The sequence below is a fragment of the Bos javanicus genome, chromosome X (assembly GCF_032452875.1).
Source record: "Bos javanicus breed banteng chromosome X, ARS-OSU_banteng_1.0, whole genome shotgun sequence".
NCBI classification, from domain to species: Eukaryota; Metazoa; Chordata; class Mammalia; order Artiodactyla; family Bovidae; genus Bos; species Bos javanicus.
In genome coordinates, this window is record NC_083897.1 from 51001412 (window position 1) to 51026319 (window position 24908).

The window sequence follows — 24908 nt, forward strand, 5'->3', positions numbered from 1 at the left end:
TCTTCATAGTCATTTCTTTGGTTCAATAACATGGAGGCAGGGAGTAAAAATAGATGTATTTGCTTTTAATATGTACTTATTGCATGGTAACGCTCTACAAGAGCATATTGTGAGAAAATAGGATACTTATTTTCATGAAATCTTTTTAAAGATTACGTATTCAGTAAAAACTGATTAAAAGATATTTGAGTGAGTGAAGTGAGTGAGTGAAGTTGCTCAGTCGTGTCCGACTCTTCAACCCCGTGGACTGTAGCCCACCAGGCTCCTCCGTCCATGGGATTCTCCAGGCAAGAACACTGGAGTGGGGTGCCATTTCCTTCTCCAGGGGATCTTCCCAACCCAGGGGTCGAACCCAGGTCTCCCGCATTGCAGGCAGACACTTTAACCTCTGAGTCACCAGGGAAGCCTTTTTAGAGGAGAATTGTGCTTTTTTTTTTACTCCTGTTCTCTGGCCATGGACCAGCACCACATAAGCCCCAGAGCCTTTTTGTTATTACCATGCAGTAAAAATCACTGAAAGAAACATGGGCTTCAGGGTCTGATAGATTTAAGTTCAAATCCTAGACCTGCCACTCACAAGCTGTGTGACCTTGCACAAGTTATTTAACCTAATTTTCAGCTTTTTTGTGTTTTTTTTATGGAAAAATGGGGATAGTTCTGACTCCCTGCACAAGGTAGTTGATTGAAGCACCTTACACATGTTGGGCAACTAGTAAGTACGCAGTAAACATTAATTCTCTTACCTTTGCCAGGAAGGGAGAAAGAAGAAACTGAGTAGGAAAAAAAATTCTTTGCAAAGTATCTAACCTTTGTTTAGTCAAACTGAATTGTGTCTGACTCTTCTGTGATCCCATGGATTGTAGCCCCCCAGGCTCCTCTGTCCATGGGATTTCCCAGGCAAGAATACTGGAGTGGGTTCCCATTTCCTTCTCCAGGGGAATCTTCCTAACCCAAGGATAGAACCCATGTCTCCTGAATTGGCAGGTGGATTCCTTACCACTGAGCCACCAAGACCCTGATGCTGGGAAAGATTGAAGGCAAAAGAAGAAGGTGGCAGAGAATGAGATGGTTAGAGAGCATCACCTACTCCAAGGACATGAATTTGAGGAAACTCCAAGAGACAGTGGAGGACAGAGGAGCCTGGTGTGCTGCAGTCCATGGGGTTGCAAAGAGTCCAACTGAACAACAGTTAGGGACTGAACAACAACATCTTCTCTTTGATGCCATTTTCCTGCTAAGGAAGGTCATGACATGCATTTGGAGTGAAAATGTATGGATGCCATCCCTCATCTCTCAAAATCTACTGTACCCCAGGTGTGTTACCCTGTGTCCAAACCTTTCCAGTGATGATTCTGAGTAGTTGTATTACCTACCTAGACACTGTGTACACTTATTCGTGGATTGTCTATATTCAGGGATGTACCATGCCAGTTTGATCTGCTTTGAGGATATTCATATTGGGATTGTCTTTCCCCAGCAATGGTAGTGAAAAACTTGTTGGAAGAGAGAAATCTTTACAAATCACTAATTTTTTAATAAAAGCTTTGAGGTCATGGTAATGAGAGCACCACCAGATCAAGTATGACAGTCTTACCCAAAGAACTCATGTTCATCTGATGAATGCATGTAGCAGAGCCAATGATGCACTTTCAGAGCAATTGGACCGTCTTCCCTGCTTCCCAAAAACTGTTATTCCTGGTGAAGGAACCAGTTCAGTCAACATCAAATGTGCCTACTACGCATGGACTACATGTTACAGGAGGGGTTTTTGAATCTTTAAGTGTTCAGAGTGATACAGTTTGGGGTGCTGGGGACAGAGAGAGAAACAAGCAAGTCACAATTACCAACACACAACTGAAGCGTAATCTACATTCAGTTCCTCCAAGGTTGGCATAACCTAAGAGCAGAAAGCCAAATGCAAGCCTCAGGGGGAAAGCCACACTTGAAAAGTAGGAGGAAATTAAAACAGTAAAGTAAACTAGAAAGAGCAGTAAAAGGGAAGAAAAGCAGGATATTACAAGGTCAAAACAAAAACCAAGAATCTTCAGTGGCATCGCATGTAGCAAGGACTTCAAAAGAGAAGCGGCAAAAAGTGATTTGACAGGGAGGAAGTTAGCAGAGAGGTTTCCGAGGTTAAGTGGTTTCTGACTGGGCAGGGGGTTTCTATTAGATAAACAGTGGCTTATATGGAATGAGATATTTAGATCAAAGACTTACGTAACAGAACATTAAGAAACCATTATAATTAGATTGGCTCCTTTATTTATTTCATTAGCATTTGCAGTGCTCTTACAAGTGCCCAAGTCTACTAAGCTCCATAGGATAGGGATACATAATAGAAAAGTCATAATTAAACCATAATGGTTTTCTTTCACAAGAAATCTGAAGTTTTAGACCCATGACTTAAAAAGTCTCATTTCCCCAAAACTGTTTCAGTTTATGTATTCTTTTCTGATATATTAGACTTCTGTTTTCCTTTTTGAATTAAAAAAGTTTGGTTGCCCACATCACAGGCAAAGGTGTCAACCGTGAAGGGCAACAAATTTTAAAAATAGCAAATCTCAATGTATCTTACGTATGCTGTGAGGAATAGTAGTTACAGCTTGTGTTAGACTTTTTCCTACAAATATAAACAAAAGCCCATACAGAACAGTTCAAAGAAATCAAAGCTTTCTCAACTTCACACACACAAAAATGTGTACATTGCTTAGCTCCTAATAATTTAATCAGTTTGGCTGGCCAGCATCACTGTTAAAGTACCAACTTGGATTCTGACAGGAGATTAAAAGCACAGTCTCAAAGAATCCTGTGTGAGCTGAGGAGAAACAGAAATGGCATTTATACCTTGTATTAGGGACTTATTTTCTGTAAAATTTTGATGCCTACAACATAAACCCAACCCCTCATAGGAATAGGCCAAAGCTGCCAAGCTTTCCACACTTTCAGAAAAGTGTGCTTCTCAAAGTGGAGTTCAGAGCTGCCTTGCAGTGGGCAACCTGGTGCCTGGAAGTGAGACAACCCACAGGATACCTTTGGCACATTACAAATGTGGGGGTGGACTTTATAGTCCACGTACAGACGCACACCTCAGCTAGAAGGGGCTTTTACCTGGCCATCCAAAAAAAATCCATCTTGAAAACAAACACACCAACCCACCTTAAGGGCAAGGCAGCGTGTTTTTTCTACTTTTCACATGCGCTGGGGTTGTTTTTTTTTTAATAACAAGGAAAAATGTCTATAAAATACTAAAGAAAACTTCAAAAGGTTATCCTAGGCCACCCTAGTGAAAAAATAGCTATTTGAAAATTGCTCCAATTATCCTTTAAAGAAGTTTGATTATCCTTTAAATCCTTATTTAGCATCAGATTTCAATAACTGATTCACTACATTTGGAAAGCCACTAATTTTTTTCAATTGTTTTATCCCTATACCTTATGTCGTCACCCATCGAATGTTTTAATGGAGAATACCCTTTCTCTGCAGTAACTTCAAGTACTTTCAAATAGGTACTGCCAAACTCATCATTAACTTTAGTAGTTTTCATCCACTTCCTGTACTGTGGTTTACTCCCCCTTACCATTAAATTTGGGCTTCCCTTGTAGCTCAGTCAGTAAAGATCTGCCTGCAGTGTAGGAGACCAGAGTTTGTTCCCTGGGTTGGGAAGATCCCCTGGAGAAGGAAATGGCAACCCAACTCCAGTATCCTTGCCTGGAAAATCTCATGGACAGAGGAGCCTGGTGGGCTGCAGTCCCAGGGGGTTGCAAAGAGTTGGGCACGACTGAGCAACTAACACTTACTTACTTACCATTAAATTCAAGGACTGTGAATATGTGGCAGTCAGAGATGAGCTTGGTTCTTCTAATGGATAAAGAGGGTTTTCCTGGTAGCTCAGATGGTAAAGAATCTGCTTGCAATACAAGAGACCTGAGTTCGATCCCTGGGTCAGGAAGATCCACTGGAGAAAACAATGGCAACCCACTCCAGTATTCTTGCCTGGAGAATGCCATGGACAGAGGAGCCTCAAGGGCTAGTCAGGAGAATCAGACTCGAACACAACTGAGCAACTAACACACACAGTGAATAAAGAAACTCAAAACCAAAGAAAGAATTCCCCCATTCCAACTCCAACTTTAATGATTAATTTCCTTATTACCCTGAAGGTACAGGTTATCTCTCTCCCCATCCAACTTCTTAAACTATACAATAAAAATGTCTAATCTCTAGGAGAATGATAAGCATTATGCTCTTTCATAGCAAGGAATGTGTTTCTTTCACAGGGAATAGTTTTTGTAAACAGGAACTTTTTAAAAATGTGTCCAGATCTCAGGTTTACATTTCATATCCAGAACTATATTCACATTTCATATCCAGAACTATATTCACCAAGTAGAAATGTGGGGCTTAGCTTTCTCAGCGGAAAACCACCATCCCAGAAGATTTTCCAAAAGTTAAACACAATGATTTTAGAGAAAAACACTATTTATTGTGTAAAAGATTTATATTTATTAACCAAAGCCACAAAACTATTAAAAGTTAACCTTAGTATTGACAATTAAGTCATATGAACCTGGCAAGGAAATTCCAGCTAAAGCTAATGAAGATCTTTTGCTTTAAATTCCCAAAGAGAATACAATAACTCTGGCACCAGTAATAATTAGAACCTTTCAAACAATAATGGAAACAAACATGTTAGTGTAAATATCTGAATTCAGAGGCAGAGAAACGTAAAGTGTTAAGGTGTTGCAACCTGATGTATCACAGAGCATGTGTAGTGCCTTTTACAGTCTTGAGTGCCTTAGAAGTCAGACCATTACCACCAATTGGCAACTCTGATGATGGGTGTTATCCAACTACTGGCTGGAATTAAATTACAGTGTGACTAATGAAAACATTTTAATTTCTTGAAGCAAAGTATACAATCACACCAGATAACTCTGGCTGGGAAAAGGGCAAGTTTGGAAGGGTCAGTTTTCAATCTTACTACATGAACAGCAAACTCATTGTCTATCAAAAGCCCCATACCAAGACAAAAAAGTCAAGAGGAACAGTTTTGCTTCGTTTACAATTTATTAAGCTCTTCCAGTGTTTCAGAGTGATATGGAGATTTCAATGATGTAACATGAATGGGACAAAAGGTGGACTTCGAACGTATCAAACAACTGTCTTGATCGAATCAGACTATTGATGTAGTTTTTCAATCTATCTGTAACAAATGTAGGTCTTCCATCCAGGTGATCTTGTAATTCACAAGGTTGGGGATAGGGATGTTAATATCCTAAATTAAAGGAAAAATAGTTAATTTCCTTGTAACCCAAACTTCAATATCTGTATTCATTTGCACGCATTTTAATCTAGTCTGCTAATGAAGATCTCCACGTGTTCCCAGTGAGTGACTCAAATCAAATGTGAAGGGAACCCTAGGGATTAATTCAGCCAGCTATAGTTCTCACATTTTATCATTCAAATTCTGAAGTTATTGAAACACATGTTTCTCCAAAATCTAGTTAAGCTAGATGAGTTCATGGCTCTAGTAATACCAGAAGACTGCAGTAAATGAGAATTGGGTAAAAGACCAGGGGAAAATGCCGGTATTGATCAAGAGCCAGAGTGTACTTGCCAGGGACACTTACAAGTAAGGTCACTATTAGGATTCTTCATTTCTCTTCATTAGGTTCAAATCTGTTAGAAATGGGACCACGAAGGATCTTTAGGCTGACATGTAGGTAAACCCAGAGAGGCCCATCTGTCCTTTTACTGCCATGATATTTTTGCGAGACTAGTGCTTATACATGGCTGTGCTGTGTCAAGTCACTTCAGTTGTGTCCCACTGCTAACACAATACTGATAATATTTGAATGCACTGCTGGACATGATCTTCTTTGCAAACTCAGTCCCATTCATCACATGTATAGGCTGAAGTAAACACTGACAGTGCTGAGGATCAAAATGAACATACCTTAAAGTTGGAGAGTAATAGGCCCGTGTTATGTTGGTTACACTATCTCATACTGGTTATTTGTAATGGCACGAGAGAGGCAGTAAGCTAGAAAGATTCCAATCAGCTGGAAATAAAATATAAGCAAAACTAAACATACACATACACATAAAGCTTAAATACCTGAAGATACAGGTCCTTTCACTTCCAATTCACTACTTATTTCCTTAAGTTTTTTCTATAATAAGCTTATACATGATGTCTTAACTACAACTGTGATCTGGAATTTCACAACCATCCCTGACATAAATCAATCTGGGAAAATCCTGAAGTTTGGGGAAACTTTTCTTATTCTTCCTCTCAGTTATCAGAGCAAAAAGGATATGGCTTAGAATTAGCATCTCATCAAGTAAAATCTCCATCTATGAGGCAGTACTGTGATAATGAAAATGCTGTCCAGCATGGCAGCAATTAGCCACATATGGTTTTCAAGCACTTCAAATGGAAGTCTAAGGAGCTAAAATTTTAATTTCATAGTTATAACTTTCGAAAGGTGGCTATTTTATTAGAGAGTACAGATTCAGAGAGACCTAAGAGGGCAGGTCTCACAGAACTCTGGCGTTGTGGAAAACAGCATGGTAAAACAGGATCAAAGACAACTGAAAACTGGAATGGAAAGGGCAAAACTACTGTTTCTACTGAGATGATCGACTGAGTTTTGTGAAAATGTGACTTCTCTAAAAAATGTCCTTGCTATACAGGGCCCAGAAGCAAAAACTCAAAGCCTTCAAAGTGGAAATCTTGTAGCCTACACCTACAAAAGTGATGAAACATTTCCTAACTACAAGGACTTACTTGGAAGCAAGCGACTCCAAAAGAAATTCCAGCAACAACTCCCATTTCTGACTCTATAATGGTCATCACCATTATAAAACAACCCTAATGGAAGAGAAATTAAAAAAAAAAAAAACAGTAAGTACAGTCCAAGCAATAATACTTTGATCACACATCTCTGCAAAAGATGATCTTTGTTCTTTTATTCAAATTATTCTTTCATAACAAATCCTATCTCTTTTGAGGGACATAAGATTCATTTTTTGGATTATGCATTTAAGTGTCACTTAATCACAAGTCACAAATTTTCTGAGCTTCAGTTTTCTGCGCTATTGCAGATTATGTGTATTGTGAGTGAAAATTAAATTCTTTTTTTACTCCTTACTTCATTGTTTACTTTATCTGCATCTCTCTGAGGAGAACAATCTTCAAGTTTACAGCAGCTTTCAGGAAATCCTTTTTCCGAGTAATAATTAGTATCCTTCCAATCTCTATAGTTGGTGACACCACAACAATGCAACTGAAAAAAATCCAACAAAAGCATTTAGAGTTCATATTACAACTATGTAGTCAAACAATTACACCAGCATCTAAGATTATACTCAGTGATCTCTATCCTATGACATTGGCATTAAAATTCATGAGATAAACATTTTGGAACTGGTCTGACTTTCACTGCTATACTGCAAGTGGACAACATATGATAGGCAGGGCCCTATCATCTTCTCTGAGGGAATAGGGAATGTGTTTCCTTCTTGAGAAACCACCAGCTATGACCACTTACCATGCTTTGGATCTTGTCTACTGCATCACTTCTATAATCTCCCGTAGCGTTATACTGCTTTAAAGCTTTCTCATAATTATTCTTAAGGCTGTTCTTAATCTACAGCAAAGAAACACAAGGCTGGTAAACAAAGATTCTAGAATGTTCTTTTGATCTCCAGGTCAAATAGGAAATTGCAGCAACATATAATTAATATCTATGGTCCAATTCTATCTTCTAAGTGATATCGTTTTGCTAAGGGGACTCCTAAGCAAAACATTCCAGGAAAAGATGATAACTATGAGAAGTTCAAAGTACAATGGGAACCTATATTTATTCAAGTGGCAGCTTTGTACTGCTGTATCGCCCACCCTCACTACCACTTTGTTAAACACTCTCCTGGATGAGGCCTCAGTATTCACTGAATGATTTCCTAACCCCAGATTTAACAAAGTGGAATTCCAATTTCTAATTTGTTTTTAAAGTTTTGACAAGTGGAGAAGGTATCAATTTTGTGTTACCAGTTTTGTGCTAGTGAAAGCACTAGTGAAAGCTGTCTTTTAACTCTATTACTTAAATTTATCCAGTTTTATCTCTTAGAGGATAAATTTTCACATATTCAGGTTCCCAAAGGCAAGCTTACCTCATGTCTGAAAACAAATCCTATGATAGCAGCGACCAGTTCAACCAAAAAAATGAGAGTCAGAAACATTGCATACTGTGGGATAAAAAGAAAGTCCAAGTCAGCATAAATAAGATACGTGACAGCTGCAAAGCGAGTCAATGTTCAGCACATTGTTACTGAAAAGGGCAGGGAAAACACAACAGAAGTGGGAATTGGCAGCTATACTGTTACTTGCTAAGTTTTCATAAGGAAGAGGAAAAATCAGAAAGGGGCCATGCCTAGTTCCAAGAAACAAAGCCTACAACATATTAGCCTTTTCAAAAACCAACAACCAATTTTAAGAAAACAAGGACTCACCAGTTTCAGCATCCATGCAGAAGCTCGGCAGGTAGCAAAACAGCCAAAGGTGCCCAAAAGAATAATGACAGTGCCAGTGCCAATGAGCACAAAGGGGACATTGGTGGCCTTCTCATTTAAAAGGGAAAAATAATTCTCTAGGCTCACCTTGCCCCAAATGCCAACGGCAAGAAGGATAACACCAGTGATCTATGTGGGAAATCAGAGAATAGAGAGTTATACACTGTATACAGTAACATCTTCAAACCACACACCACTAGATGTTTAAGAAACAATAGGTGTGAGAATTGACGTAGCACTCTGTGGCCACAGAACTGTGGCTGGGATATGGCAGACAAGGGGGTACTGTACAGAGGGTTAGGAAGGGGAGCTGCACACAAGAACAGGTCTTGATAAACCCACACGCTGGATAGCTGTAGCCAGGACAAAACCAGGGGGCAGCTAGGCATCTTGACAAAATTCTTAAACTTGATGTTTTTTTTTTACCCTAGGGTTCAAAACTTCCTTAACCCATTTACTCCCGCTTTAGGAAGAAAACCTTCCCGCAGGTACGGGAAGAGGGAGTGTTTGTAAGTGTTCCAGAAACAAATGTGCACAGCGTACAAAAGAATGGTTCACAAAGCAAGCCTAAGGATAGACTGGCGGGAGCGGAGCCATTATCATACTTACCTGCGAAATACTCCCCTCTTATGAAGCAGTGAAAAGAAAGAGACTATTATGCAAGCGAGCCCTCACCGGGCCCGGGCAAGCCTTGCTTCTCAGGGGACACTCTCTGCTTGCTTTGGGGGCGGGGGGGGGGGGGCGGTCACTCCATTCCAGGCGCCCCGCATCGAATTCGAACGCTAGGCACTTCTGGTCCTGGTTCAGCCTCTCGGCTGCCCAAGACCCCGACCCGAGCGGGCGAGATGCCCGAACCCGAGGTGGAGTCCCAGCGCCGAGGTCCCAGCAGCGACCGCCGCCCCAACCCCACTCGCGCCTCCCTTCCCACTTCGGATCCGAGCTCCCTCGGCTCGGGGTCACACACCCCCTCCCCGACTCCAGCCTGGGATCCCCTCCAGTCCCCGGAGTCTCCGTCTCTCACCCAGAAGATGAATGTGTAGATCAACAGGACGCTCTTGAAACAAGTGATGACCGGTTTGGTCTGCAGCCTCCGAGAAGGGGACGCCATGACTCGCCAGAGACCCTGCCCGCTGCGCCAGGCGATCGGAACAGCTAGCGAGGCGCGGAGCCCCCGAGTCTTCCCGGAAACTGCCGAAAAGTTACGAGCGCCCGCAACTGAGAAAAGCCGGAAACACTGTACAGTTTTCTAGAGGGTAAAGTCTGGGAGGCTGTCCGGAAAGTGACGACAATTTCCGAGCGCCCTCTGCCGAAGGTTGCCGAAAACGCTACACAAAAGGTTCTAGTGTCGGAAATTTCTTAGATCTTCAGAGTGCAGGTTGCTTCATTTTTTCGCTTATGGAATATTTTCTGCCCCCCACCCCTCTCCATGCCCTTATAAGTGCATCATATTGTTTCTAACACCAGCAACGCCAGCAGCACTCTTGAGATACGGCCTCGCCGGCCCCTAATGCCCTAAAAGTGGGGGGGGGGGGGGGAGGATGAAAAGAGGTTAAAAGTAACCTAAGAAAAAGTAACCTAAGAGTATCTTATTACGTAGCAAAATACTCTCAAGACATGGACCTATATTTCCAAAGAGAAGCAAAAGCAGTTCTCAGAGCGATCCATCCAGTCACGTTTTTAGACAAAAACCTAAAGGAAAAGTGCAATTTACGTGAGTGGTGGAATTAGGATGATTTTTTTTTTTTTTGTCTCTTGTGTTTTTTCGATTTTTGAACACTGTTTTAGGAGGTGGGGAAGGGGCACAAGAATAATAAATAACCACTTATTGAAAGAATTCCAAAGGTAGATAGGAAAGTAATGAATTTTAGAATTTCTCTACAAGAATTTGCCAAAAATTCTTGCCTTTATCCCTCTCCCTCCTTATCTAAATTACTGGAGATTAAGGAAAAGTGCTTTAAAGTAATTACTCCTGAAATGTAAGTTCAGCTATTAGCTACAAACTTTCAAAAGGGAAGGCGCTACAGAGAATACCCGGTAAATGTGACTCTCTTTTAAATGTTAAGACTGAAAGGCACTGTATATTCCAGCCCTCTGTATTTTCAGATCAAGAACAGCTGATCATAAAGAGGCTGAAATCTTGGGTCACACAACTAACAGCAAAGGCAAAACTAGAGATAACTGTGCTTTTTCAATCCTCTCCTCTATTATATAAGCTGTATATGGTATTTGGTGCCTACTCATCCCAAAGAAATTCTACCAGTTGCTTAGATCTTCCTAGAACTTGAGACTATGTGTTCCTAAGGACTTAATCTGCTTCCAGGATGGGAATGAATCACCAGAAAGTTTCCTGTCCCTTATGTCCACAGGCAGACCTGAGTCAAACTCTAGGGTAAAGTGGAATTTTAAAACACACACACACACACACACACGCACAACAGCCCTCTTCACAATCTCCTAAATACTGGAGACCTCAGGATAGATAGGGATTTTTTTTTTTCATCTGTTAAGGTCCGGTTTAACAAAAGTATAAGCTCTTTAAGGGAAGAAACTGTCAAATGTGTGTGTCAGGGGGAGGTGTTTCTAGGGGGATGGGATTAAAAGACAGTATTCCGTTTCCTAACCAACCAATTACATCATCAGTGACACAAGCTTAACATCACAAATGGGTATTCATTGTATTGCCACGGCAATAAGCCCTGCATTGGTGAAGAAGAGGTGACTGCCTAAACTTTTTTGCTCTAAATCTTGCTTTAAACACATACCACAGAACCAGAAAACAGGAAAGTTCCATTAACTTGGTCACACAGAGCTTCCTTGTGCTTCAAATATTGACCTAGGACCAGCTCCTATAGCATCATGCCAGATGTCTGAGGTCCAAGAGAGCAACTGCTGGAGAATTATTGCACTGCCATGCCTTATACTAAAGCATGAAAAGCCTAACACATACATACATGGAGAGAACAGGTAAATGATACATGTATACACTTCGTAAACACTAAGGTCATCAGGAAATAAGGCAGACATCAAATTTTAAAACACCATATATGCCACAGCCACAGGAAATGAAGTTGAGGGGGCTCTCAGTATATGCAAAGTGGTCTCCCTAAACTAAAGAGCACACATCTGAGGGGTTCTCATATTAAAACAAAAAAGTATCAAGGGAAATCTTGCTAAATTCTTGTCATCTTAAATGAAGTTTCCTCTAAAGCTTAGGTTTGTACCATGTCCTGAAAGGGATTTTCATTGTGAGCCTGAGAGCAAATAAATATTTCTGTGGCTGAAGAAAAAACAAAATAGCCAAGCAAAAGCTGCATCTTATTTCCAAGAATGTGTTGATTTTCCTCCCCTCCCTTCCTCTGCTACTCACAACACTGCTTTGTTTGAATAACAGTCAGTGCCAAATTAAACCAAAACCTGACATGGAATTTAATATTCCTATGGCCACAACACCTTGAACACTGCCTCCCACCCTGCTAACCCCACTCCCACCATTGCCATGCCACCAAGCCTAGAAGTTCAGTTTAGTTCAAATTTAGGTCTGGGTCTGGGTCGAAACCCAGACAAAGAGGCATCTAATCCCATCTAGGCAATGTAAGAAGTAAGTCTCTAGGCTATAAAATAAATTTATTCCTTAAATTATTAATAAATGCTGTACTGAGCATTGACTATGTACCAACCACCATTGCTAAGCAACCAACAAGTGTTACCTCATCCTTACATCACAAAAGTCCTTATTGTGAGGCCGCGACTACCATTGCTCATGTTTTACAGATGAGGAGACAGGTTCAAAGAAGCTAAGTAACTTGCCTAGGACTAAACCCTGGCAACTTCCATTTCTCTCATCAGAAACAGAGCCCACTATGTGATGAGATATGGCTGCAATTGTACATTTAACCATAAACAAGGGCTTTTTGGAGCCCCTGAAGCACAAGAACCTCAATGGTTTCCCCAATTCTGCCTTGTACTTGTGGGTTTTGTTGAATTTTACTTTTGCCTTCACTCAATTAGCCCAACCACCTAGGAGGTAACCCTGCCCATCCCAGAGTGGTAAAGGGAGTTCAATAGCTTTTTTGGTTCAACCTCGTAATTTCTCCCTCTTTTCTGATCACAAAAAAACATTTGATGTTGAAAATGTAGGGGGAAAAAGGAAGATACTTTCCTTAAATATTGTTACTGCTTGTTTTACAGTCAACATTTAGTGTAGATTTGGTCCCTTCTCTATTAACTTCCTGTAACCTTTAAGATTAAAGTGTTTTTCTTTGACATTTAAATGATGCCTCCTCCAGCACATCAGCTTATTTCCTATAGCTTTTCCAAAGTGAATTTTCTGTTCCATAATAAGCCAGTACGATTATCTCCCCAATAAATAAGATCTGTTCCCTACTTCCCAATCTCTAAACTCAAAATACCTGCCCCACAACTTAAGGTTCAGCTCAAACCCAACCCAATGAGAACAACCTCCCCCAACTCTCCAGCCTGGCCAACACATATACTTCTTTCTTTAACATCAGTCCTTATACTCTGATCATTCACGTTAACTCATACCCTTAATCAATTACTATAGTACCTGCTTTCAGTATCTGCTTCTTCTCTACTTACCTGTCTTACGTCTGGTTGTCTACATGTTCAGAAACTACTTGAAGAGCCAGTTTGGCTGGTCTCCTGCACCCGCTTTTATACTCTCCAGGACCCTAGGACACAATGCTCAATTGATGAGGTCATTTGGTGCTTGGCCAATCCCTGTTCAGCTCATTGGTCATAGCTGGCCTCTGAGGCTAACCACTTAGTAGTCACTCAAGGCTTGATTAATTAAATGAAATTAAAAACTAAATGTCTAAGCCATCCCAGTATCACACTGACATAAAACGGAAAAATTAAGTTGAGCTGTTAGATAACGTCTTGGGACATTACTTCACTCAGTCATGTCTGACTCTTTGTGACCCCATGGACTGTATAGTCCATGGAATTCTCTAGGCCAAAATACTGGAGTGGGTAGCCTTTCCCTTTGCCAGGGGATCTTCCCAACCCGGGATCAAACCCAGGTTTCCCGCACTGTGGGTGGATTCTTTACCAGCTGAGCTACAAGGGAAGCCCGCTGCTTGTCTTATTTTCATTTTCTAATACCTTTTCTAGAATCCCTCCAATTACCTTCGGCTAAGTACCTATTGTAAAATTTAAAAGCACCTTCTACTTATTAAAGTCTCATATTTTACATTATAGTCATCAGATAACCATCATTTAAACCGATAATTTAAACATCATAATTTTGACAGATAACTCATAGGTATAGTTTTACAAGCTACCTTCCTAAATAAGAATATCTTTTTGTCCCTCTTGTCTCTTGTGCGTTCTCACTGTTCCTTCTCTGCAATTGTCTTTTTCATTCACCCTTTCCCATCTACTCCTTTCACATTCTCTATGAACTCTTTCTTCCTTTTCCAGTCCTCATCTTGCCTTTTTCAAAAAGACTCATAATATACAATTTGGGACACATGGAAATGAGAAATACTCCTAAATGGTATTAAAATTTACATTTACATTATCAATTTGTCTTAGTCCGCTTTCTAAGAATGATTTCAAATGTAGGCTTGTTGAGCTTCGCTGATATTTCAACTAGTCAGTTTCCATATCTAATATTTCTTAAAACAATATCTTGTTGACTCTGAGGTGCTTCTAATTAAAAGTTTTGATACTGAACTTTAACAACCTTAAAAAATTCATATTTGTATGTATGAATGTTGCCAGTCTCTGTCTTTGTCTTGTCTTCCCAACCAAGTCATAGGAAAATGTGTTTTATTTAACTTTATATCCCCACAGTGTCTAATATAGTGTTACCCCCACGTAGTAGTGCTGAAGAAATGTTGGTTTTTTAAATTAACCCTACCTGTTTGTTGTAAGGTCTTCATATTACCCATCCAAGTGCTTCATAGGAATGCTGCCCCTCTTGTCTCACTTATCCCCTTACCTTGATCTCCCTATGATTTCTATAATCTTCTCCTTCATTTTCTTCTTTAATCTCTCACTGCCACCCCTCTGCCCTGCTCCTTCCAGCCCTGAGTGGGACACAAGGCCTATGCAGCATCTTCATCTTAGCATGTTCTGGGCTCTGTGTTTGGTGCTGGGGGAATGAAGAAGACTAAGCCATGGTCCCACTCACAGTCTAGTAAGGGACAGAGATGAGTCTGAGTTGAAAAGACTAGTTAGAGTAGGGAACAGAGACTATCATAGATCAATAGTGGCAATAAGTGTGATAAATCCTATAATTGAGACATGAGACATGTACAAAGTGATATGATAGAAAAGGAAGGTGAAGTAAACCAGCTCTGGCTGGGATGGGCTGAGAGAAGCTTCTCAACAGGCCAGGAAAGAAGGGAAAGGGTTACAGAGTGGAGTAAACATATCTGTCCCAAGCCACAACAGTGAGAAAGGAAGAGCAAGTTTAGTGTTTCCAGAATGAGGAGTCATGGAGTGAATGTTTAAACCAGGCTGAGGACATAGGGGGATTTGCTTGTGTGGGGTACAGTGTGTCCTGCTAAGAGCTGGGACTATATTCTTTGCCACAAGGGAGTCAGTGAAGGGATTTTTAGAAAGAAAACAACCCTGGTAGAATTTATCCCTCTGCTCACTCACTCGCTGTCAATCTCTCTCTTTTGCTCTTTCTCTCACGCTCTCTGTCACACACACATTTATTTAATAAATTCACTATTTTCTAACACATAAGTTTAATGTAAACGCCTATATCTGATTTCAACGGCCCATAATTTCAAGAGCCCTACAGTATTTATTCAACTTTATCTCCTACCGCTCCTCTGAACCCTCATACCAGTTAACCCATCCCCTGCTTTGACTTAACAATGAGCTCTTGTTTATGTCATTTCCCTTGCCTGAGAGCAGACCACGGCCTATGTTTTCCCACAGAGTCTTCACAGTGTATTCCATACCTTTTGGAAATTTATAGGGTCTTGTACAATTTTCTAATTGTGTCCTCCTTCTCTCCCCTAATAAACACAAACCCTGTGGGAGCTGCAGAGTAAGCTTCATAAGATCAAGGATCACACAATTTTTACTCATCACTGTCCCTTGGTTCTTAGCTTAGTTGAAGCCCAATGAAGATTGATCAGCTCAATACACAAAATTGTAATTAACATTTTTGTTAAATGTCTGTTTCCTCCAATCCATAAGGGCAAGGGTGTCTCTCAAGCACCTCGAACAGTGTGTGGTACATAATAGATGCTCAATAAATATTTGTTGAGTTAATTATGTATTAGGATGTCAGGAATTTTGTCCTCCATCTTTAACACAGTAAATGCTTGATAAATTTATTGAATGAATGAGGCCAAGACCATGCTTTTAGCTACTTTATAAAATGACCACACTGTAAACACTCCGTACATAGTCATGATCAATGGATGAAAAATGAAACAGGCTTGCTACTGAACTTTGTATTATTTTAAGTACAATTCTTCCCTTCATAACTGAGAAGGGGTTACCAATTTGCTTACATACACAAGGAATAAATTCTTTCTACAGCATCTAAAACAATTTCTTCCAGGACCACTGCATTTCGAAGTTGGAAATGCAACTCTGAGGGGAGGGAAAGTACCAGGAGCAGATATGTCCCATGGTAGAACAGTCTCATTATCAGACACTAAAATGAAGAAAGCTTGCTTGATGAGGAGAAACATGGCCCTCCATCAGAGATCTGTGAGAAACAGCTTAGCAATGGCTTTAACCTTGCCATGCACAGAGAGATCATTTCAATTCACGTAAACAACCTCCCCCTAAAGCATCTGTGAGTATGCTTTCTCTCTGCTCTTATTACAGGAAATCAGTTTGATCCTGAAGGCTGGAAGCACATGGTATATTTTGTCAACAACACAATCTTATCAGAAACTGAAGTCCATTGGAATTAGGTCATCAGAGATAATTTCAAAGTGGGTCTGACCCTGTGCATATGGATGGCAGGGCAACTTGGGGATGGTGAGTACTAAGGAATTACAGGGGAAATCTCCAGGGAATTTCAAAATCGGCTCCACTCCTCCCCTCTCCTGAGAGTTTGTGGAATTCGTTTTCATTCAATCCTGATGTCATAAAAAAAAAAAAAAAATGTTCTTCACTGCGCCACATCTCTGGAGGCCCTTTAGCCAGCCTGTTAGTCATTACTATACTCATGGGCTTGAGGCCAGCGCCACTCACACTCTCCTCTGCTCAGCAGCAGACGGGCTGAGCTCCTCTTATCCTTGCATTCCTTCTCCTCCATTTCTCTAAAATCTTTCTCTGAGGGAGGAACAGCTATAGCTTTGGGGCTACTATAGCTTTAAGGAAACTTTTGGCAGATGCCAATGTCCTAACATCTGGGCAGTGTTAACAGAATCCTGGAGGCCCGGACAGACCAGGAGCCACTCATTCTAGGAATGTTAAAAAGTAGTTTTTCCGACTGATGAGAGGAGCAGAGAGGAAGGAGAAAGAGAAGAGAGAGTACAAAAAACCCGTACATCAGGTAAGATCTGCTGCTTCACCCCTCCACTCCATACCATACCACCCCATCTCTCAACCCGAGGGAGTAACGAGACCCAGGACTTAGGCAACATGGCTCGGGGATTGGGGGGTGCGGGAAGAAGTTCTTTTATGAAATTGGACCATATGCTGCTTTCCATTTGAGCTGTGACCTGGCTGCAGACACAGGTTCCCACTACTTTCCCTGCCCACAGCAGAGGGATGGCCGACCCCATGACTGAGTCAAGTTTTCAGTTTGAGATTGGCGAGAAAGGTGGGTAGGGAAGGGGTCACAGACTCAGAGCACTGGGTCTGCAAAGGAAAGCTCCTGCTCCCAAACCAAGGAACTGGATGGAGGCTGCATGTGGGAGAGGGGGTTGTTGATTAGTGCATCTCTCTTTAATCTCCTCTCTCTCGTCTGTTCATTCCCTCTTTCTGCTTTCATCTCTTGTCTTCAGCTCTGGCAGATTATCTTTTCTTGCTGAGATTCCTTCCCACATGTTTCCACTTTCCTTGCCTCCCCTGCTTGCTCTCACTTGTTCTGTATTCTGCTTCCTTGCCACTCTCAAGACAGAATCTGAAGCTAGGTAGCAATGAATTGGAAAATGAATTTCTGCCATTCTTGGACTTCTTGTATCCCTTAGGGATGCTGGTCAGAATCTGCCATCTTTTTGTTCCTCCATTTCTGGGACTGACCCTCCCCTGAGCATGGTGTTTCATTGAAAGCCTGTGGGTGAATGGGTTCTTGCTGAGAAATCCAGCGGCCAGTTTACAGCAATGGGCAGCAAGTTTTAATACTGTCATTTATGAAGTATTTGCCTACTGAAAGCCACAAAACTCTCATCCCATTAGAGTCCCATTAGAGAGTCCCTCACTCATTAGAGTGAGGACAGGATGGGAAGTGAGAGGGCAGTGGGAGGTTGCTTACCCTCTCCTCACGTACCTTAGTATGTTCTTTTCACCCTTACTGACTTCCTGCTGGCTCAGCAGGATAAAACTAGAAAGTTAGGCTGGACTTGAAAGCCGGAAGCCACTACCAAACCGCTAAGCCTCGAAATCCAAAGCTAAGAACTGAGCCAGGGTATAGTCACTGCCTGAGAGACTAGAGAAAGAAGACATCCAGTCCTGTTCAAGATGGAATTGGTAATATAGTATCTAATATATATGGATTGCTTCCCTATGTGTCAGGCAATAATCCACTCTATAATGTAAATTCTATTTTTGTGCCCATTTTATAGATAAGGAAACTGAGGCTAAGAGAAGGTAAGGAATTTGTCCAAAGCTCCATAACTAATAGGGACAGAAATGGATACATATCCAGATCTATGTAACTCCAGAGTTCAAGTTCTTAGTCTGTATATGCTAACACTTTCTCAGATTCGTGGTTAGGAAGCACTAGTTCAGTGAATGAAACCATCACCTGGGACATTTAGATTGCAGGTTTCTCTCTTGGTTCTATATGATTTAATGTTGGCCCTTTCCTGGTCTTGAGATCTCAATGTCCCTCTCTGTAATTTAGGCCATGGAACACTGGCATCAGATATCACCAGGATCAATTGAGAATTGGTTGTTTTCTGTCCTCTTCCTCCTGAGAGGAAAAGACCAGAATTCACAAATAGAGTCTTATTATCCTAAAAGTGGGAGATCCTTCCAAAGGGGACAATATAACAGGTATTTGTTAATTTAAAAATCTCTCTTCTTCCTCGTAGATCCTGCATTTCTGCTTCCTCTCACTTTTGGAAGTTCATTGATGCCTGATTTCTGAAAGTCATCCTCCTTTGCCTTGGTGCTTCTGGCCACATACCTCTATTCTTGTCTCCCTAACCTCCCTTCCCATCCCTCCCCACCACCTTTTCAAGGATGGCCATTCAACTAACTCGAAGAGGAGCTCTCTCTCTGCTGCTCTTCCTCACTCCAGCAGTGATGCCAACATGGTATGCAGGTATGTCATAGGAACTGTAGCCCATTATTTCCAGGAAGGGCAGGGCTTAGACCAAGTCTTAGAGAAGGGAAGGTTAGACTGAAATAGGAGGCACTTAGATACAGAGAAGAACTATCCTCAATAAAGAAGATGGTTAAACATTGAGGCAGGCTACGGAGGGAGGCTTTTGAGGCAAACTAATAGATTTTTGAAAACAGGCTGCACCAGCATAAAAGTGAGTTTGGTCAATATATTCTTGTAGTTTATTTGCACAACACAGGGAATATAGCAAATATTTTATAATCACTAAAAATGGAGTATAATCTTTAAAAATTGTGAACCACTATATTGTGCACTAGTAATTTATGTAATACTATATACATGAACTATACTATACATGCTGCAGTCCAGGGGGTCGCAAAGAGTTGGACACGACTGAGTGAACAACAACAGCCACATACTTGAACTATACTTCATAAATATAAATAAATATTAAAAATGTGGCTTGTTAACATGGCTTTTGAGGCCATTATCTTACCTGCTTTTCCATTTTCTCTCTCTTTCTCTCTCCCCTCCCAGACATTATTTATAGGATGAGATTTTTATAGCTCCTTTCTGATAAAGATTGCTAATGACAATTCAGACCACATTCTCTTGAACAGGAATCCCCAGTTTCTTCTGGCTTGTTTCTTACTTTGGAAAGGATGGGGATTTCTAGATCCCTGAATGTGTTTCATCCTTTGCCTCTGGGGAGATATAGGGCGCTCAAGAGAACTCATTCAGCGAGGAGGGAAAGGAAGGGGAGGAATGAAGGAAGGATAATGAGGTGCCAGACAGGAGTTTTTGATGGGGCCCAGCTGGCATTCCAAGTGCTAATAATATTCTGTGGTCAGCACTGTCTGCCTTCATGGGGGCTGGGGGGAGCAGGGGAAGGAGACAGGCCCAACTAATGGAGTTAGAAAAACATCCAGAGATGAGTAAATAACAAACTGCTTCCATCACAGCTGCAGTCATCGTAGCTAAAATTTTCCACATGCCCTTAGCTCCTGGTGGAAGCCTCTGGCAGAAGCTCTGTTTGGAACAGCTGCATCAAGTTTTCAAACAAATATGCGAACTTCTTCCCCTGTTTGGCTTAACTTGGCTTTGTAGGGGGTGAAGCATGAGGGCTGACACTGAGGCAAAGATGTTCAAATCAAGCCCTTGGCAGAGCACACACTGTTTGGGGTTAAAGGAGCCCAAGTCTCCAGAATATATGTGCAGCTATCGTCCCCAAACTCTCCCTAGCTTCAGTTCAAGTACATGAGACCAAAATCCAGCCAAAGACCATGAGTGTAGGCTAGATGAGTGAAGCCTGATTCTGAATCACTATAAGAAACCCCAGAGCACACTGAGGCCTTTACCTTCCCCAGGGTGGAAGCCTGAGCTTTTGGAGTCTTGAGGACAATGCAGTTTTTTAAGACTTGGATTCATTTGAAAGTCTCAAAAGGCCATTTGCAAAGGTGGCCATTCCCCACTTTCTATAAGAGTCACCATGCTCATCACTCCTTCTTGGGAGCCCTGGCTAGTGAAGTCTTTGACAGTCCTGCCAACCCGTTCATTCTGTCCTGTTCTTTTCTTAGAAGGCTATGTGATGAGAGATACTTGGGAATTTCCCAATAATCTTTCCCTACATCACTAGCTCAACTGTCTGAGTTTGCTCTGTTCATGTGTTCATTTCTTCACTCAGTAGATATTTAGTGACCACTGTATGCATTCAGGGCTGTTTTGTTCATGGCTATAACCTTGTCCTCCAGTGGGAGTTGTACAAGGAAAGCAGCCATGTATGGATTCTGGGCTAATCAGAAATAGGATCCAGGAATAATCAGCAGGGTGTAGGAAGGGTTAAAAATATAAATCAAGCCAGCAGTGGATTACAAGTGTGTATTGGCATATCTGTGCAGTTCAGGAAGTCAGACAGCATTTCTTATCATAATCCAAGCATTAGTGTAGATCTTAAAATAGTCATCAACTATCAGTTACATTTCCAACCACACCTTTGTAAAGTGTAGTGCTTTAGAGGGTCTGTTCTATGGATATTGGAGGAACCCAGTAACAGACCACATGGTAACCACCAATCAGCCTAAAGGGACCAAGGAACGATGCCAAAGCTTCTCCCCACCAGGGCTCAAGAGGGACAGACAGATAGAACAAGGTGGGGAGAGGGGTCCTCTAGTTTCATATATCACATCTCAGTATCTTAATATTTTCCAAAAATTATCCAAAGACAGGCAAAGATGAGAAATGGAAAGGCTTAAAGCGGTAAGGTGGCCCTGAATTATTCCTGTCACAAAGCAGACTTGGCACTGGGCCAGCCAGCTTTGTACCCTGGTGAAGACTGTAATTATCTGACTGAGTCTTCACCTCAGCTTTTCCACATCCCTTGTAATTCTGGAGTGATATGAAATGTTTGGTGGCCTTCGATCCCACACACACAGAGTTTAAAAAGCTGAATTGCAATAAAGATTTTGGATTTTTATTTCTGTTGGATGTTGTCCAAAACTTTCCCCTACAACCATCTTTAGTGGAGTGTCTGAGTTTGGCATCAAGGGGATCAAACTACCCTGGGCTGGAATGCCCACTCTGCCCCTTACTTGCTGGGAAACCTCGAGCTAGTTCCTGAACTCCTCTGAGCCTGTTACCTCATCTGTATTTGAAAGCAATAAGGGTGTCTACCTCACTGAGATGTCAGGGTGATCTAATGAGATGACACATGTAATGGGCTAAACCCAGAGTAGGTGCTGAGTGATGTTAAGAGTCATTGTTGTTATTGTGGTGGTCGTTATCCAGTCATAGGCCTTGGACACTCCTGTCTGCTCTTTTGGTAAACAGAGGCTTGCTCCCATGCTGGGAATTTGTTCACAGGCAAGCTCTGGAACAGGAGTATGGGGACCAAATCCTTTAGAAAATCACACATATCTGGCCTCCTGTTTATAGGCATTGTAAGGCTTTGATACTAAACTGAAACAGCTGACAAGAATTCTGTCCACCCTGCCACCTCCCTCCACCACAAAGAAACCACCCAGGTGGGAAAAGAGGGAGCAAGGGAGAGGAGGCCTAAGGAGAAATAAAGGAAAGCCAGGAGAGAACTGAAAAGGGAAACCAGAAAAAAAAAAAGGGAAGGAGAAAATATGAACTCTTTCCTCTGGAATGAGGGCAAACCAATGAGGCCATGATTTCATAAGACAAACTTTCAATTTGATTCATTCCCTTGTTCATCAAGTTGGACTAGTTTCCCAACACCCACCCCTCACCCCCAGTCTGGGCCCGTGGGGAATGGAGGAGCCTCATCATCTACCCTCTGCTCCACCCATTAGTGCAGGGGGCCCCGTGTCTCTGCCCAGAGAGGAGACAGGGTAAGCTTGTGGTCAGAGTGTTTACACAGGCCAAAGGGCTCCGGTGCTAAAACCCAGCCTTGTCCCAGAAGCACACTCTCTCCTGGAAATGAAGAATTGTCTCTGACTCCAGCACGGCTGGCTGCTCTATTAATGTGTGTGCTTTAGGCACACAGTGAGGCTGGAAAGAGAGTTTCCGGAAACTTCCCTCCAGAAAGGACCAAGTTGTATTCCAATTAGTATGCATGACCCATTTCCTGCTGTCTGGTGGAACACACTGTTTAGTCTCCCAGACAGCCGCAGACTGGCCTCCACAGGGACTGGACCACTTAACAGAACGGGGGTGGACCCAGAATGTTCTCTAGTTCAGCACCTCCCTACTAAGGCTCCTGCTGATCAGAGTGACTGAATATTTCTGCAAACCAGGGCAAACTGTTCAGGCAGTGAAACTCCCCTTGCCTCTTAAGCCCTCCCTCTTTGCCCTGGCATGCCACCCCTGGCCCTGGCAATCAATTTAAATTGAAATTGTAAGATTTCCTATCACCATATGGCTCTATGTGTTTTTTTTTTTTTTTAAGCTTCCTGCATAGAATTATCCTTAATACACAGTTGATAAAAAAAAAAAAAAAGTGAAATTCGCTCAGTCGTGTCCAACTCTTTGCAACCCCATGGACTATATAGCAAAAGGCTGGTGCCCTGTGGGCTGGTGGGAGCTTGAGGAATTGTTTCCCTCTGATGACTGTAAGAAGGCCCATCATTAATGGAAAGACCCTTGCTAAGGTTCTGTATTTTTGCCTCCTATCTGGGACAACAGTCCATCCTCAGAACTCAGTCATCAGTGTCTCACCAAGACTCCTGTGTTGCATCAGGGAAATGGATCATTTCTAGTCCAAATGGGCAGGATGGGTGGATGGTCAAGAAGGTTGATTTTTTTTTTAATGGAGTCTTCTAATGCTACCAGTAGCCACCTGACCCCCTGGACTATAGCCCACCAGGCTCCTCCATCCATGGGATTGTCCAGACAAAAATACTGGAGTGGGTTGCCATTCCCTTCTCCAGTGGATCTTCCCAATCCAGGGATCAAACCCGGGTCTTCTGCACTGCAAGCAAATTCTTTACTGCTTGAGCCACCAAGGAAGCCCAGTAAGCTGCCCACCCCTCCCCCACCATTAGCTCACCCTCTATGCACCTGAGGTGTGGAGGTTTGCCCACATTAGTTGTGCTGCTTCACAGCATAGGATTTTTCCCACTAAATAGCCACCTCATTCTCCACCCATGGAGTGTCACGCCCTCATAAAGGGACCAAGCTGGAAAGCAGAAAAGGTTGGAAAGGACTTGCATCAGAGACCAATATGTTATCTTGATATTTTCTTCATTCTAGGCTCAGGCTACTACCCAGATGAAAGCTACAATGAAGTCTATGCTGAAGAGGTCCCACAGACTCCCATCCTAGACTACAAAGGTAATCCTCACTGCTTCTCAGGCTTAGGAAAGGCCTTTTCTGTCCTAATTCCTAGGCCCTGTCTGATGCATCCTCACCCAGCTTGGCTCATTTGTATCAAAGCTGCAGTTCAGGGAATCAAGGGCTGTGGTTTCCATCCATGAATCTTGTTACTGACTTGCTGCATGATCCAACCTCTCTAGCATTAAGATTGCCCTTCTATCACTAAGTATGGACTGAGTACCTACTGTATGCCTAATTCTGTGTAAGGAAAGCCTTGGGTGCTACAAAGGTAAAGTTTTGTCCCCCTCAAGAAGCTTACATTCTCCTAAGGGATATGAGTGAGGGGGCAATAAAATTAGCAGGTGTAGGGCAAGGAAGCATGAAACTCTGTGCTACCAGTAAACACAATAGGAATTAAGAAAAAGAAGTCAGGGGAGGGGTCATGAAAGATGATGTTTAGACTAGGCCTTGAATGATGGGTAGATTTCGAGAAGTAGAACAGAGACAGGAGGGCATTCAGCAAAGCATATGGCCACAGGTAGAGAGAGAAGAACAAACGTGTAAGAGGAAGGCACTGGGAAGAATCCAGTCTGACTGGAGGATATGGGATATGGAGGGAGTTGTAGGAAGTAAAGTTGAATATAAACAGTGAGACCAAATTAGGAAAGGCTCCACAATCTAGGTCGTGGTAGTTTAGTCACTAAGTCATGTCAGACTCTTTTGTGACCCCCATGGACTGTAGCCCTCCAGGTTCCTCTTTCCACGTAATTCTTCAGGCAAGAACACTGAAGTGTGTTGCCATTTCCTTCTCCAGGGGATCTTCCTGACCCAGGGATTGAACCCATGTCTCCTGCATTGGCAGGCAGATTTTCTTTACCACTGAGTCACCTGGGAAGCCTGCCATGATCTAGAGACCCTTCTAAAGAGAGGCTGAATAGTGGTTCCTGCTTTAGAAGGAAAGTTAGACCACATGATTTCTACTATCCTTTCCATTTCTAAGATTCTTAGTTTCTGTGCTTTGCAAGCCATGTTGAGGAGTTTGGCTGTTGTGATAAGAGTTATAGGGAGTCGTTATATGTTTTTGCATAGGGGAGCGGCATGG

The 24908-nt window shown here is 42.1% G+C and overlaps 2 protein-coding genes across 7 annotated transcripts in view; one reads left to right on the forward strand and one right to left on the reverse strand.

The window, feature by feature from the left end:
* Positions 1–5048: 5048 nt before the first annotated feature.
* Positions 5049–13276, reverse strand: TSPAN6 (tetraspanin 6). 4 transcript variants are annotated; one of them, XM_061409148.1, is made up of 9 exons: positions 13174–13276; positions 9596–9762; positions 8515–8703; positions 8176–8250; positions 7554–7652; positions 7155–7289; positions 6791–6874; positions 5957–6062; positions 5049–5275 (listed from the first exon to the last, which is right to left on the reverse strand). In XM_061409148.1, the coding sequence occupies exons 2-8, from the start codon at positions 9680–9682 to the stop codon at positions 5994–5996; spliced, it is 738 nt and encodes a 245-aa protein (XP_061265132.1). In that variant the 5' UTR covers positions 9683–9762; positions 13174–13276; the 3' UTR covers positions 5049–5275; positions 5957–5993. The 4 variants fall into 4 exon arrangements, with proteins under 4 accessions (XP_061265132.1, XP_061265129.1, XP_061265131.1 ...); XM_061409145.1 differs by having other exon boundaries at positions 9596–10086; positions 13174–13216; XM_061409147.1 differs by having other exon boundaries at positions 9596–9789; positions 13174–13215.
* Positions 13277–16739: 3463 nt separating this feature from the next.
* SRPX2 (sushi repeat containing protein X-linked 2) overlaps positions 16740–24908 on the forward strand; it is a 29784-nt gene continuing 21615 nt past the window's right edge. The window contains exons 1-3 of one of the 3 annotated variants that reach the window (XM_061409152.1): positions 16740–17074; positions 18780–19012; positions 23744–23824. In XM_061409152.1, coding sequence (XP_061265136.1) covers positions 18931–19012; positions 23744–23824 — 163 coding nt within the window. In that variant the 5' untranslated portion in view covers positions 16740–17074; positions 18780–18930. Of the gene's footprint in view, positions 17075–17996; positions 18214–18779; positions 19013–23743; positions 23825–24908 lie in introns of those variants that run through there. The other 2 variants (XM_061409150.1, XM_061409151.1) reach the window with 2 other exon arrangements.

What these genes read in the sequence shown, in the direction of transcription:
- TSPAN6 (XM_061409148.1), bottom strand. Translation starts at nt 9,682, where the DNA reads ATGGCGTCCCCTTCTCGGAGGCTGCAGACCAAACCGGTCATCACTTGT. An exon ending in TCTACACATTCATCTTCTGG is followed by an intron (nt 8,704 to 9,595) that starts GTGAGAGACGGA and finishes TTTCCCACATAG; the next exon opens with ATCACTGGTGTTATCCTTCT. An exon ending in CAGATAAAGTAAACAATGAA is followed by an intron (nt 6,875 to 7,154) that starts GTAAGGAGTAAA and finishes CTCTTCCATTAG; the next exon opens with GGTTGTTTTATAATGGTGAT.